Source organism: Pipra filicauda, unplaced genomic scaffold (genome assembly GCF_003945595.2).
Source record: "Pipra filicauda isolate LSUMZ 115617 unplaced genomic scaffold, ASM394559v2 scaffold81_size6448238_pilon, whole genome shotgun sequence".
NCBI classification, from domain to species: domain Eukaryota; kingdom Metazoa; phylum Chordata; class Aves; order Passeriformes; family Pipridae; genus Pipra; species Pipra filicauda.
Genome location: NW_024104998.1, coordinates 2,657,063 through 2,671,457, shown reverse-complemented (window position 1 = coordinate 2,671,457; position 14,395 = coordinate 2,657,063). Strand labels below are relative to the sequence as shown.

General features: G+C 37.0%; 1 protein-coding gene across 3 annotated transcripts in view; it reads right to left on the bottom strand.

Annotated features, from left to right (window-relative positions):
* CA8 (carbonic anhydrase 8) overlaps positions 1-14,395 on the bottom strand; it is a 64,707-nt gene that overhangs the window by 48,648 nt on the left and 1,664 nt on the right. For all 3 annotated transcript variants that reach the window (XM_039390430.1, XM_039390431.1, XM_027741687.2), the window contains exon 3: positions 11,274-11,398. In XM_039390430.1, coding sequence (XP_039246364.1) covers positions 11,274-11,398 — 125 coding nt within the window. The remainder of the gene's footprint in view (positions 1-11,273; positions 11,399-14,395) is intronic.

Sequence of the window (14,395 nt, the reverse complement as noted above, 5' to 3'; positions counted from 1 at the left end):
CAATTACAAGCTCCAGAAAAGTCTGCTTAGTCTCCTAATATTACAGGAGAGAAGGCATCTCTCTGCAAATCTCTCAAGGATGAGAGATTTGCTATTGCTCTCATATCTTCCCAACTCTTATTTCAATTCATACAGGCTGTACATCAAAATACTAATATTTAATTGAATACTGCATCACCATATCTTAATCAGAATTGCACCTAAAACATGTCAGTCTGGAAATTTTGAGCATGCTGGGTTTTGTCATATTTCTGTCACTGTTGAGAGAGTGGAGCTGAAATTCTGTTTTGATTCCACATAAACACCATCTCAGGGATGAGTGAATACCACTAAGGTAAATTAAAGCAGTAGAATTGCTCTGCTAAAGACTGTAGAGATAAGAAATGTTCTCCTGGACTCACCCAAGTTCGTCAAAGATCAGCATATTCCAGTTTCACTCACAACATGCCATAAAAGTGGAGAAGGGAACAGTACAAATGACAAACTGTGGCTACCCAACTAGGGCCAGCATGAAGTCTTTTTCCTGGTTTGAGAGGGATGAAATGAAGCTGAGGACTTATACTAGTAATAACAGAAGGCAACACAGCCTAGTTATACAACAATTATGTCTAATTTCAACAGCACAAATATTGCATAACCAACATTATAGGAGGACAAAATGTGGAAAAATTGTGTCTTGCCATTTTACATGTGCACAAGAATTTATGAGGTGATACTTGACTTGGCAATGAATTGTTTCAGGAAGCAATTGACTAAGCTGTTGGCAGTGACCATAACATACAGTAATTAAGTTCCAAATCCTCACAAGGAGACTGAACCAAGGATATGACCAGGGCACACAGCTTTAAGAAAACTGATTTAAAAACCAGAAAGTTAGTTATTAACAGCCTGAAGGAGAGGTTTAGGAAAATAAAGTTAATGGAATTGATGCAGAGGTTGTTTGAAAATGTCTTAGGAGAAGTGAGAGTATGTGTACATACTCCATGCCACAAAAAAAGAGAAACAAAACCCCATAAAGTAACAAAGTCTTCATGGTTAAACAATACAGTTCAGTCAACTTAAATAAGCTTCCTTCAAAAATGCAAATGAAAATAAAGAAAATTACTAGATCATGAAGCCCAGGTAAAATCAAATAGAAGAGGATGAAATGTTGCCAAGGGAGTTAAGTTATAGATCGGTGTGCTTGGTTTATGTTTCCAGTCTTGAATTTTTCAAAGCTTCTCTTGTGGATAGGTGCCAAAATGCCACTGGGCCTATCTTTGAAAGCAACACTAATTTCACCATAAAAGACACAACTGAAAGCAGATCCAAGAAACACAGATGACAACACTGTTAGCATTAAACCTCTCCTGATTGATATAATGTAGGAGAAGGGAAACAAAATCTTCTACTGAACTTCTGCTTGTTACAATTTATTTAAAGAGTTAAAGATTGAGCAGATCTAGTCTGCGGATTAATGGTCAGGCTCCAAGTATTTTCAGAACAAGATGACATTCTCTGAACAAAGAAGTCTGTAATCTAAGATCAGAGAAATTAGGTGCAAGCAAATCATGCTGGAGCAGGGTACAAGGTATCCTGGAGACACAGTACAAACCTTTGCAGTCATGGTGTGAGATACTACACGTCTCGGGTCAAAAGCTAAATTCACAGCTAAAACATGCTGAACAAATGCTTGAATAGGACATCAGCGTAGTCCAGAATCCTTCATGACTGTTGCTCTTCTCTCTACTAATATCTCTGAAAGAGGGCAGAATTTCTGTAAATAAAATTATTTTTGTTGGATCATAAAAGGAAGGATTGCAAAGACACCTTCCAAAGACACTCTCTTAACAAAAAAGTCATCCTAGTGACAGCAGAAGTATTCTAGGCAATTGTGAGGCAAACCTTCAGATGTGGTACTGAAAAGGTAAAGAATAGTGGAACTACAGAATTATTTGCAGCATCTCAGGAAACACTCCCACAGTTGCTGTGGCAAATCACTTGTGCTAAAGAATTATCTACATTGCAGAATAATAAAAACATTACAACATCTAATATTAAACAGGAATCTGTGTTCCCTTTGAAAAGTCTAATCACATGCAGCATCCTCACTTCATATTATACCAAGAACTACTAGTCCATTAAAAAAATGAAATTAACAGCAGGAAATAGTGACATATATGGAAAAACTCAAAAGACAACAGCTACAAACAGTAATCTAAAAAGAAAAGTAACAGGAACCATAAAAAATGCAACTGGGGGCTCTTTCTGTTCTGGCAAAAGAAGCCAAAAGGTTTATGGAGGGGGGGAATAATTTAAACAATTAAAAAAATAAAAGCAGGTCAAATCTCATGTCCCTTTTCTAATGAGATGGACTAACTCTTCAAAGAGAGGCTTTCTTCCTACCAAAAAGAAGGGGACATGGGGAGGATGACACAAGGCCAAAAACCACAGCACTTCTCTCAGCAGTCACAAACATGGGCATAAATTATCTTCATGGTTAATGCAACCACAACATCAATATTTTCACCTATCTCCTCATTGGCCCACAGAAGCTGCTGACACGTAACATTCGCTTCCCTATTTTTTAGGAAAATCATTGGCGAAAATGTCAGAGAGTGTAGAGGAAATTGTCATTTGTGTGTATTTATTTTTTGTTCATGTTTCAAAGCACAAGCACAGTTTATGTCTACTGGTACACTCAGGAGATTAAAGGAAAGCGGGAATTAATCGAAATTAACATTTTTCCAACTGTAATAAATGTATACAGGATAAGAAAAGGAATGAAAAAAGTAAAATATCCTTGTTTCTAGATTGCTGACTTTCAATATCAACCAAATAGTAAGAAAGTAAAAAGTTACACAATTATTACTGTCAGATTCACAGGTCAGGTTCTTCACTGTGCCAAGTTTCTTGTTCGTGTGTGAAGCAAGGAGCACCACAGAGAGTAGAATATTGTTCCCTGATAGTCTGGTCCCAGCAAACATGTAGGCTGAAGTGCCCTGGGTCTGCCTTTACCGGTGCTAACAGGAACAAATATACTTTCTTTTTCCTTCCCTTGAACTACGAAGGCCAGGAAGGAAAAAGCAAGGGTTTTGGTGAAGGACCCTCCAGCTTGCTTTCAGTCTGGTTCTTGCCAACTCAAGTGGGCATATGTGTGTGTCTGCATGTGCTTTACAGCTGCACAGTTACATAGAGCAAAGCTTGGGAAAAGGACTGGACCTTGATGGGTAGTTGATGATATTACAGACTAAAAATGCCATCAAGAAGACAGAAAACACAAAGTGCTATGAGTTAACTATTTAATTCTGAAAGTGTTATTTATATGACTAAGCATTTAATAAAAGCATGTCCAATTCCAAAATTTTGCCTGCAATCTGTTGGCTTGAATTTAAAACCAGACTGTTCATGTGTAGAAGGAATAAAATAATCAGTTTAATTCTCAGTGATAGATTCTCTAATGAAGGCAGAATAGAAAACACTCCTTCCCTGTCAAAGCACTAAGTTTTATGAATAACTAATTTGAATCCCACAGTTCTCTGTGTTACAAGGCAAAGGTGTCTCTTAGGAGATGAGAATCTGCAGCTGCATATTATCTTCTTAGATCATAACCTTGACTGTTATCCAGCGAGCAGTTGCTCTTCCATAGTACACTCCTCTAGGAAACTCACTCAGGATTTTTTTCCCGTAATGTTGGGTAAGCTTCTTTTGAAATAATAAACTTTGTTATGCCTCTCCAAAAGTTTTCTCTTGAATTTCAAGTTTGCAGATTGCATAATAGTGTTATGCTTTTCTCCTCTCCCACAGTTCCATAAACTCCACAAATTTTGCTAACCTTTAACTGCTCCCCAGTTCAGTTCATTATGTGGCTTAATGCTGGGACAGCAAAAAGGCAGGAATGACCAGTATCACATTGGCAACAGTGTGTTCTATGGAGTAGGGCATCAGATATCTCTGTGGTTAAGTTGCTGAACTGGGATTTACAACCTAAATTAGTTATTCCAGTACTACAATGTCTGAAAGTCTTACTAGCATTCAAGCATCTAGGAATCCTGAGACAGTTCTCTGTCAGTTCTGAAAAAAGCATCATATGTGACTATAGTCACACAATTTAATGCCTTTGAACTTGTTTTCTACCAGTTCGTTGGCAATAGCAGATCTTGTCTCCCCCAAACTGATGTGTTAAGGATTATATTATATGTGCTTATGAAGCACTTGGGCATAACAGCAAATACATGGAAGCCTTCAAAGGTTTTCAGTTCTTAGGTGTGGTGGTTTGAAACTCCCAAGAATCTAACTTCTAGGTTCAAGCCCTAGGTTCAAGTTCTTGCAGAACTAAACCAATAAGCTCAGATTAGATGGAATATGGAGCCCAGAGAAGGGGAGTAACTCCTCATTTTCTTCTCATTCTCTTTTCCTTCACCTCCAACTTCTCTCCACCTGCAAAATTTTCCCTTAGAAGAATTTGTCCTATTCTGCTCAGTCATTTCTAGTTTGAAAATTTTATTTCTTCAATGAATGCTGAAATTCTCCATCCTGATAGAAGTAGATGATTGCAATTGCCACCTCAAAACTGTTTTAGATGCATATGAGCCCAAAAGCTTCTCCACACAAAACTCACTGTAAATGGCTCTTAAAAAACAGACAAAAGGATAAAGAGGCTTCAGTATAGACTGTTAATGCCACTCTTTGACCTGGAGTCTGGTAGCTTCTATATCTTCCACAGTTCAATAAATAAATTGTAGATTTTGCACAGAAGGGAATTCACATTTGCTATCCCTGAATATGTCAACAATTCTTCCACAGAGCTTAAGTGAGAATTTTTTCAGGTGTTAGACAAGCTAAAAGCACGTTCATGCTAGTACCTCAGCCCATTTTTGCACCTGCTTTCAGGAATTCACAATACAAAGCATTCCCTGAAAAATTCAAACGATATGTGACTGAGCGAAACAAGGGTCAACCAAAGCTCATATTGGCAAATTACCCAGAAACAAAGTATACTTCAGAGACTGCGTGTGCCTACTTAGGTCAAATTAACCCTCAACAACAATAAAAATATAACACTGAAAGAACTTAGCACCTAGCAATCTCAGGAGTCATAAGCTTGTCATGTGTGCTTTTACGATGATGGTAACTTTATCTTGTTGCTGGTTTCCTGTTTCCCTGTATACTGAAAGGGGACGAAGACCTCACAGCTTTGTCCCACTACAAATTATCCAAGCAGAAGTCACATCAATTAGGGGATTGCAGAGTGTACAATACACAGAAAAATGCAGAAAAACACTTAAGTACCTGCATCTATGGGACTAGAATCCCATATAACACAATTCACTAACGGTCCTGGAACTGTGCTAAGACCAACTTTGCCCATGGAGTGCTGTGTAAAGCTAAGTGTTATTATTATGTTCCTAAATGGCATCTACATAATGTGTAAAAAATTGCTTCTGTATAAATCACTGAGATTTAGAAAATAAAACTGAAAACACCTATTTAAATATTGGCATGGTTTTCCTGTGTTTTTACACAATTCTGTCCTCAAAAGTTGGATAGTGTCCAATCATCATATCTGCTTTGAACTATTATTAGTCTGTTATTCTTAACCTGTCAAGGATATAGCTATTACATGAATATCATCATTTCCTTATAAGACACAATGTATTTAATCACAGATCACAGTATTCACCTGCAATGATTCCAAAATTTAGAAGATTGGCCAAGCCTTTTGGTAACAAGTTAATTTTCTACCAGAAAACTTGGGCAATTTCTGAGAAGAGTTCCAGATCTCAGTGCAATGCTACACAAACTCTTCTGGAATCTGTTCTTTTTGCCTCCTGTTACATTCATGACTGCCTATTCTTCATTCATGGGTCTTCTGCTGCCAATATGAGTAGAATTAATTCTTTTTTCACAAGTAGGTAATCAATGCAATCAACTAAGGCAACAGGATTTACTCCTTGGTTTAAAACTTATCTTTTAGGGTTTATTACTTGGATCATAGTCCCATTAAAGTAACTGGTAAAAATCCCCAGATATGAGATATTAGATGTTTGTATTAGAAACTACTGTCAACAAGGATTAAATTCTGCTTGCGATTCACACCTACCCAGTCCTTCTGCAGCTTGTAATTCTCTGCATAAAGAGGGAGAGACATGCTTGCATGCACATTGTCTCCCAGATTTTCTATTGCAAATACTCTGTTTTATTTTTTAGCCTAAATAAGCCAGTAAGAAAATGATTAAAAGAGATGGCAAGGTCAAATAACGTTGGTAAAAAAATATTAAAAGTTGGCAAAAAATACATTTCTGTTTTGAAAGCATGATGCCTTTTCTCAAGAAATGCTAGAAAGGGGATGCACAGCATGCAGATATCTGATTTCAGAGCTGGGCACAGAGACAACCTCACACTGAAGACGGTAAAGACGAGTAGATAAGCGTAATGCTGACAGCCTAACCTGAAGCCCTAAAGATGTAACTCTGTTTGATGAGTACCTTAGGAAATGTTTCTTGTGAACAAAGGAAAACCTAACGGTTTAAATCAGATCAAGGGTCGGATATGATTTTTGCATTGTTACCTTCATTGCAGCAGATATTTCAGTGACTCTGAAAGAACCTACGGAATGAATTAATCTGCTCTTCATTATGCAACAAAAAGGAACATCTTTTATTCCTGTACAGAACTGATTCTGGTCCTTCCAGCAACTGGATTTTCTTCTGTTCTAGTCAAAAAATGTAGGACAGACAACAATAGTTTTTAATCTTCCTGCACATCTTGGAAACATTTTTTTAATGATTTTCTGCCAACTCTCTTCTACTGAGAGCTTTCACATGGTTCACAGCTAATGTAATCCTACATTTTAAAGAGGATGGATTACAGAGAATTATCCTCCTATTTATATTGCAAGTGGTGAAAGGAACCTTTTTATTTTCTCTGATACAGTTTTATTTCAGAGCAGTGGCCTGGAAAAAACTGTGCCATTATGGTCAGCTTGTGCCTTTGGTCACACCACCACCGGAGTAACTAAGAGGAAGAGACACCTTTAAGGCATAAATTTCCCTGTTTCCCTTCACTTCAGAAGTAGTGAAATGATTTTTTCTTTTTCTTTTTTCTTCATAAGCCAGTACTGGTGTTATCACGTGATTCACTTTCTCCTGCTGGCTTTCATTTCTTTTTTGACCGTAAGTTCATTCAGCCTGGCACTATAGAGAGATCAGATATTATGGGAATCCATTTTTAGCTGCTTCCATTTCACTTCATCAACAACAAAAATAAACTGCAGTAATTTGCTATTCCTGTCCTCCTCTATCTCCCTGTTATACATCAAAGGTAAGGTAGAGAGTCAGTTTCACTAGTTCGTCATTTGTTCTTCCCCCTTCTCCAACCCATACTCTTGGTATGAAGGTGAGAAATAAAGATTCCAAACAGTTCCTCTCTTTCCTACACCTAAATCAGGTTCAGATAACACGCTTGAATAAGTGCTCTGCGGAAACATGCACAGTCTAATATTTGATACCCACTTCTTTTTGCTGTCAAACAACAGGTTCTCAATGTTAAGACCTTACTAAACATTTAACATATGTGGTGGCCAACATAACACTGCCTTACATGCAGTAGAAGTTCCTGGTGAGAAAGATTTCTGGAGAAAGCTGCACAAATGTATCCTTCCAACTTCAGGCCAAAAGGCAAGAAGGCCCTTCATGCTCTTGTTTTCATGGAACAGAGAGAGGAGTATTATACTGATATGTACAGCCCTCTGCTTTTTCTTGTTTTAAAAAGTGGTGTTACAATATTTACCTTTAAAAACTAATTATTGTTTTGTCCTCTTTTCCTGACTGATTTCAAACACAGATGTTTCAGTGAAAATGAAAAGACTGGCACATCACTATCAACATCCTGGTTTCTTCAGTCAAGGAAGGTAGAAACCACATCTTTGCTGAACCTCATATAAAAATGAAAAAAAAACAATTAACTCAGCCTCCAAGCCACATGAACAACATTTTTGGAGAGTATTAATTACTTCGAGCAGCTGTTCCAGAGGCTACATAAGCTTCATAGTCTAACCAATTGCACCATGAACCTATATATCCTAACCACATACAAAGGCCTCAGCTGTGTTACTACTGGAGTTCTGAACTACAAGACATGGGCTATTACCTAAATGATACAGGCTATTGCCTAATTTCTATAAAAGAAGTTATGGTACCAAAGGTGAAGAGACTAAGGAATTAACTGCAAATTGCTCTTTCAAACTTTTAAAAAACAACACTCTTTTTTAAAATCATCATTTACAAAGGTCATTACACTGATAATCTGCAGGTGTTCCACAATTATTTGGCCCAATGTAATAAAATAAAGTCATACAGCCTTCAGTCCTAAAAAAAACAGACTGCTGCTCCAGTCAATAGTTAGTCTTAGATAGTCATCTCAGATCTCTTCTAACCAAAAACCTGGTTTCTGTAGAACTGCTCAGGTTTTATAACAACGTAATAGAGCACATAATCTGGGCCAAGTTTGTTGTGTCGGTAATGTACCCACTTAAACTAAGCACTTCCATTTTCATATTACTGCTTATCCCCCTGACTAGTCTTTCTCCCACAAAGAGAGGAGAATCTTTATCATTTGCCATGGAAATAATTTCTAGTTCCTTAAAAGAATGTCCTACTAGATTTGGTCCACTGGAAGAAGATCCAAACTTACGTGCTTGGTGCTCAACGTATTTCTAGGCATGCACTGGTGCACAAACAACTGACAGCTTATTTTGTACGAAAGCATAACTACACCAGACTACTTCTATGTAGACAAAATAGGAATCAATTGATGTTTGTGTTCAGTAACTAACAAACACAGTGAAAATTAAGGCCAATACACATTCAGAATATACGACCTGATTTCAAACGACGCATAAACTAATGCCAATGTCTAAACTAAGAAAACAAGATTTCCTGGTCCTTGATTAAAATTATTTAAAAAAAAAAAGTCTTAGGTGTATTGCTTCATAAACATTTACAGTGGTCACAAGCACCTGTGAAATTATTGCTCAAGTATAACACTTGATTTGAAGTATTTAAGAGGGAATTAATATAGCAGCTCTTTGTGCAAATAGCAGAAGGAAATGCAGCTCATCTACGGTCAAATAAACTGCTTGCACTTTCTTGCAATATGGAGCAGAAGATGATGAACCAGCTCAACCAACACACCTGTATGCAACTGACCTTGAATCCATCCAGCTGCACTGTCTTTTTCTACCGTAAGAATTATCTGCAGAAGGATCTGTTTGCAAAATGAAATATTCACGCTGTATTTAAAGTGTATTATAAGGCATTTTTTCCTGCCACAGAATTTTTGCATCAGTAATTATTTCTTGGAAATCAGAGTTTAGTTGAAAGCTGCTTAGATGCAAGAGACAAAAACTCTGGCTTGCTCACCTCCAGCTGATGTTCTTCAACTGTGCCAGAATTCTGTTTGTGCAGCTGCTGTGCTGCTTTTAAAGTGGGAGAAGAATGAAATCCCTTCATGACTGATTAACTTTTTTGTTTTGTATCTCTGGGTCAAGAATATTTTCCTCTGGACTCATTTGGAGTAGATAATTTTGGGGTTTCTGCAGATGATCAATAGATTGTTCCCACATACCACCAAGACTGTTTGCAAGTGATCCTTAATAAACAAGGGGATAGGAAGCCTGAGAGATTCCCAAGTTCAGTTCTCAACACAGTTCATGTGAATATTTCTTGATCACTGCATGCTAGATTAGCCTTGAGGAAAAGTACTAAGCAGAGTTGTTTCATAATGAACAGGCTACTTCCTGCCTCAGGGGAACACTGTAGTATTCTGAAGGTCTTCCTGCCCATATAAATCACATTGTATGTATATTGCCACGTAACCAGGATGCAGAAGTCATTCCTTTGCTTTCCCTTTGGTTGATGAGTCTTACCCATTCAAGTAATTCTGCATTTCCAGGATCTGCCTGGAATCAAACTGCAAAGAGGATCTATGTGTAAGTGGCACTTAGGGACTTGGTTTAGGGTAGGACTTGGCAGTGTTAGGTTTATGGTTGGCCTTGTAGATCTTAAAGGTCTTTTCCAACCTAAATGATTCTATGATCTGACTCAAGTCAACATGGAAACCCCCTATGAGTGAGTTTTTTGGAGGATTTTGATGGACCAGTGCAAAGCAGCAAATAGGAGACACCAAAATCTGACCCACAACTCTTAAAGCAAGTATTTGAACAACCCTAAGAATTAGATTGATGGTGCAAGTCCACAAGATTTTTACACTTAGTTAAGCAGTCGTTGCTTTAATATTTTTATATCTTTTTCCATAAAGCGGTTCTACTCCAGTAGTCTGGTACTCCTGAATGCTACAGTAACAAATGTTTTAGTGGTGAACAACATAGAGAAAAAAAGAAACATAGTTTCGAGATCTTGAGGAATTATGATAGATTAATAAGGCAAAAATAACTGAAAGAGCTCTGAAAAGTCTTGAGCTTCTTTAAAACCAATAGTGCACAACAAATGAAATAAAAGATGTAATGCTGACATCACTAAACTTCAGGGCTGGTATCTCTTAAAATTAGTCTTGCAGCCCAGGCCTAAGGAATACTCCAAGCTACTCCTTGACAAGCGTAAGCAATGGGACAGTGGGAAGTGAAGTAATATGATGAACTGCTGCTGGAGGGCAGGAGAAATAGGTCCCAGCATTTTGGGTTGCCTAGGAGCCCAAATGGAACACAAACCCCATGAGCAGCTGAATTTTTTCAGACTGCGTCATTACTTTGCTTGTGTTTCAAAATCTTTTAATTCTTTGATATCTTATAGAGCATACACAGGACTATCCCATACACAGGACTATCACGTAATCTTCAATTTTCAGGTATGTAAAGCTATTTCATTAACAAATTGTTCTACGCTTACTCCAAATTGACCTAAATTATTATTATTTGCCACAGAAATATTTCCAGTGGCTATTTCTTCCCATCTGTAGCTATTAGTCAAGGTGACATAGGAAGTGTTGAAATGGCAGATCTTGTTAGAACACTAATAGGAAAAAAAGTTAATAATTCTTCAAGTTAACTTTATGACCAATTAATCATACAGTGGGATGAGTGCTGGAGGCATTCTGTTCCAGATGCATATCCTAATCTACCTGCACTAAAGCACACCTCAGGAAGACAGCTTTGTGGTTGAAATATAAAGCAGGCTGAGTTAAGAGAAATCCTCTTCTGGACTACCAGGAATTCAGACTATGAAATAAAATCTTTTGCATTTTGTGAATGTTATGCAATGCTGTGTCACTCTTACCTCCATGGGAAAGGCCTTAAAATTAACTGTGTGTTCAGAACCACGCTGGTTTTCTCTCCCCCAGTGAAATCGAACGTCGTGTAGCTCAAACTCATGTCCCCGAGGTAATGGCCCGCCTGTTAACACTGGGAAAGAAGAAAAATGGCAAGGAACTTGACTTTCAAGGCACTGAAGCAGAGAACCAGTTGTATTCTTCAAATATAATGACTAGATTGTAGCAAGCTTCTTTTTTATGAGTGGTACCAGAGAGGAGAAGAGTAAAGTTGACAGACTTGACACCTTCACTTTCAAAGTACTGTGCAGGTACAGAACATGAATTGAGGCAGCTATGTGAAACTGCTGTCATACTGCACTCTTTGTTTTATGATGCAGAACAGCTGGACACACCACAAAAAAAAAAAAAAGTGTACCTTTATCAGTCAGAAGAATGAATATGTTTATTGCTCTTATCAAGATATTAGCCACGTGCTCCGAACAGATGGCAGGGGTTCTGAATTGAACTGGGAAAGTTGTCCAAATGCTTAATCTCCATGACCTATATTTGCTATGAGTCACAGAAATTAATAGAAAACTTTGATTGCAAATATATTGCTAGGTAAAGGTGTTCAGTCAGGCTGACCACCTGTCAGACTTCTGAGACACAGAATGCCTCCATATGAAAATATAATCAGACCTACACACCAGAGCAGCAACAACATACCTCACTTAGCTTAAAACAGCTTCTAGGCAGGTAAGGCTTTTCTTTACTTCCTTTATTTAAACATCTGGAATTTCTTAAAAGCATTTGTCCACAATTGCAACACAGGCACAAAAAAAATTATATAGCAACTCAATACTTTTGCATTAGTAGAGACTTCCACCATAAGCAGTAAAAACAAGAAATTGTGAGGCCCAAACTACTACAGAATTAATCAGTGGAAATGTTTTGCCCAGGGATTTCCGAATCTGCTTCAGATCAAATATCACACCACATTCTGGAGGCAACTTCCCACTAAAATCATTGAATACTGACTTCTAGCCAGGGCTGGATTTTATTTAAGGGCACACACAGTCTTTCCCGGAATCCATTAAATTCTAACTTACATTTCATGGACTTGGAATGAATCTTTTACAATCTCTGATAATTAATAAGAATTATTTAGCTGCATAAACTACAGCTTCAGGAAATTAATTCCATAATACAGTTATTTTGCCACACAAACTGTACAGCCTGAGTTTGGAGCACAAGACATAGTGTGATACTAAAAAACATAATCTAGCAATTGAATCATATTTCAACTGTACAAATACAAAACTGAAGATACAGAACTATAAAAAACTGAAAGAAAACTGACCAATTTTGGTTTTCATGAGCATCAATTAGGTTGGAGGAAAAAGAAAGTCAGAAATTCCAATTAATCCTTCTTTCATAATTCCTCACAACTAATCTACCAGCCATTAGGATTTCTAAAATTAATTTTCCTAATTGTATAGATTCAGATTTGCTACTTAATCTTGTTTTATCTGTATTCTATCTATACCTATATCCCCTACAGAGAAAATCTACAAATCTGGTGAACACTGCGAGAAACAACGATTGAAGTATTTAAAGAAATATGAATAAATATAAAAAATCATTATATTCAATTAGTGCTATTTCTTAGGAAAACTGAGCATTTTCTCTGTTTTAAAATATTGCTTCTAGGAAAACTCTAACTAGAACAAATGTTCTCTATAGGATGTAGTCATGGATCTCCAGGAGCTTCATAGAGTTTATTTCCGAAGCTTAAGCTATAACATTGATCCCACGATAAAAGTATTTAGATGTATGAAGTAAGTTTATCTTTCCTTTGCCTTTCATTAGATCTTGATTCTTGTCAATGTATGAAACATGTTTAACTTCACTTTGTCGTTCAGAAATTTTTGATCCTCATTAGAAAATGTTTCTGAAACGATGATCCACTGTGCAATCTGCTGCTGGCTTACGAGAAGTCTCTCTCTTAGTAGGATATGCTCTAAAGCATTTTTCAGTACACAATTCCATTACACAGTTGGTCACGGTTCTTCCACTTAATGCATAACACATGTACCAGCATCAAAACGAAAGCAGTCAGTGAAAACGTTTGCAATTAAATAGTGAAAAGGATTTCGGAATTCCAGATGGACTGCATGTCTTGAATTAAAGGATGAAATCAATCACCAGTAATGACAAATTGATTTTTAATATGTATCTTAATCAGTTTACTTTTTTCCATAAAGAAGTTTTCCTTTGACTGTTAACATTACAGTAGATGAGGATCTCTTGCACATTAATTGGACAGAGTTTCAAAAGCATTTAATGCTCAACAGTTCCCATCAAAATAATCTGGTTAAATGGATTTGTCATCAGAGATCCCCTGTGAGGAAAAGAAACTGCAGGAGTTTCCTCAATCCCTGAAAATTGGCCAGAATACTAGGTCAAACACAGCTTATTAACTCTTTTCTCCTCTTGGTAGAGATAATAAATGTTGCCTTTTCTTTCCCAAAAATGGAAAAATTATTCCCAACTTACTAATGGAGAATGGGAAATCATGTAACATGAAATTTAAGGAAAAGCTGAAACTAAACCAAGATTTCCTAAATCATAATTCCATACTTCAGTTATAAACTTTAATTCTATTTCACATTTTCTTATAATTCAAGACTCATCAGTCTGGCATCACACTGCATTCAAGCATAAAAAGAAGTCTTTCCTTTCTTCTAATTCTCTTAGTGGTTTTGCACACACATTTAGGTGTTGGTCCCATCTTATTAATTATGGTTACTAAGTTATAAACTGCCCTTGGGAAAGGGAGGATTGGAGGAGTTGCATTTTGGCATGCAAGTGATGAGGTCGTTTGTGGTCTCTCTCACTTCCTCCACAGGAGAATTCAAGAATTCCTAATCCTACGGGGAGAACCTTGTCCCTTGAGAAAAGAGCTCTGCTTCTGATGAAGGCACTAAAACTGACCGCAAGTACAATATTTCTGTTTTATTGCAAATCTGCAAAATTCTGTGGAAAGAAATGTGTTCAATAATACATGGAAATTATCAAGGAAAGGAAATTATAAAGGAAAGCATCATTATTAAAATAACAAACCCTTCCTTTTTAAAAAATTCAGTGT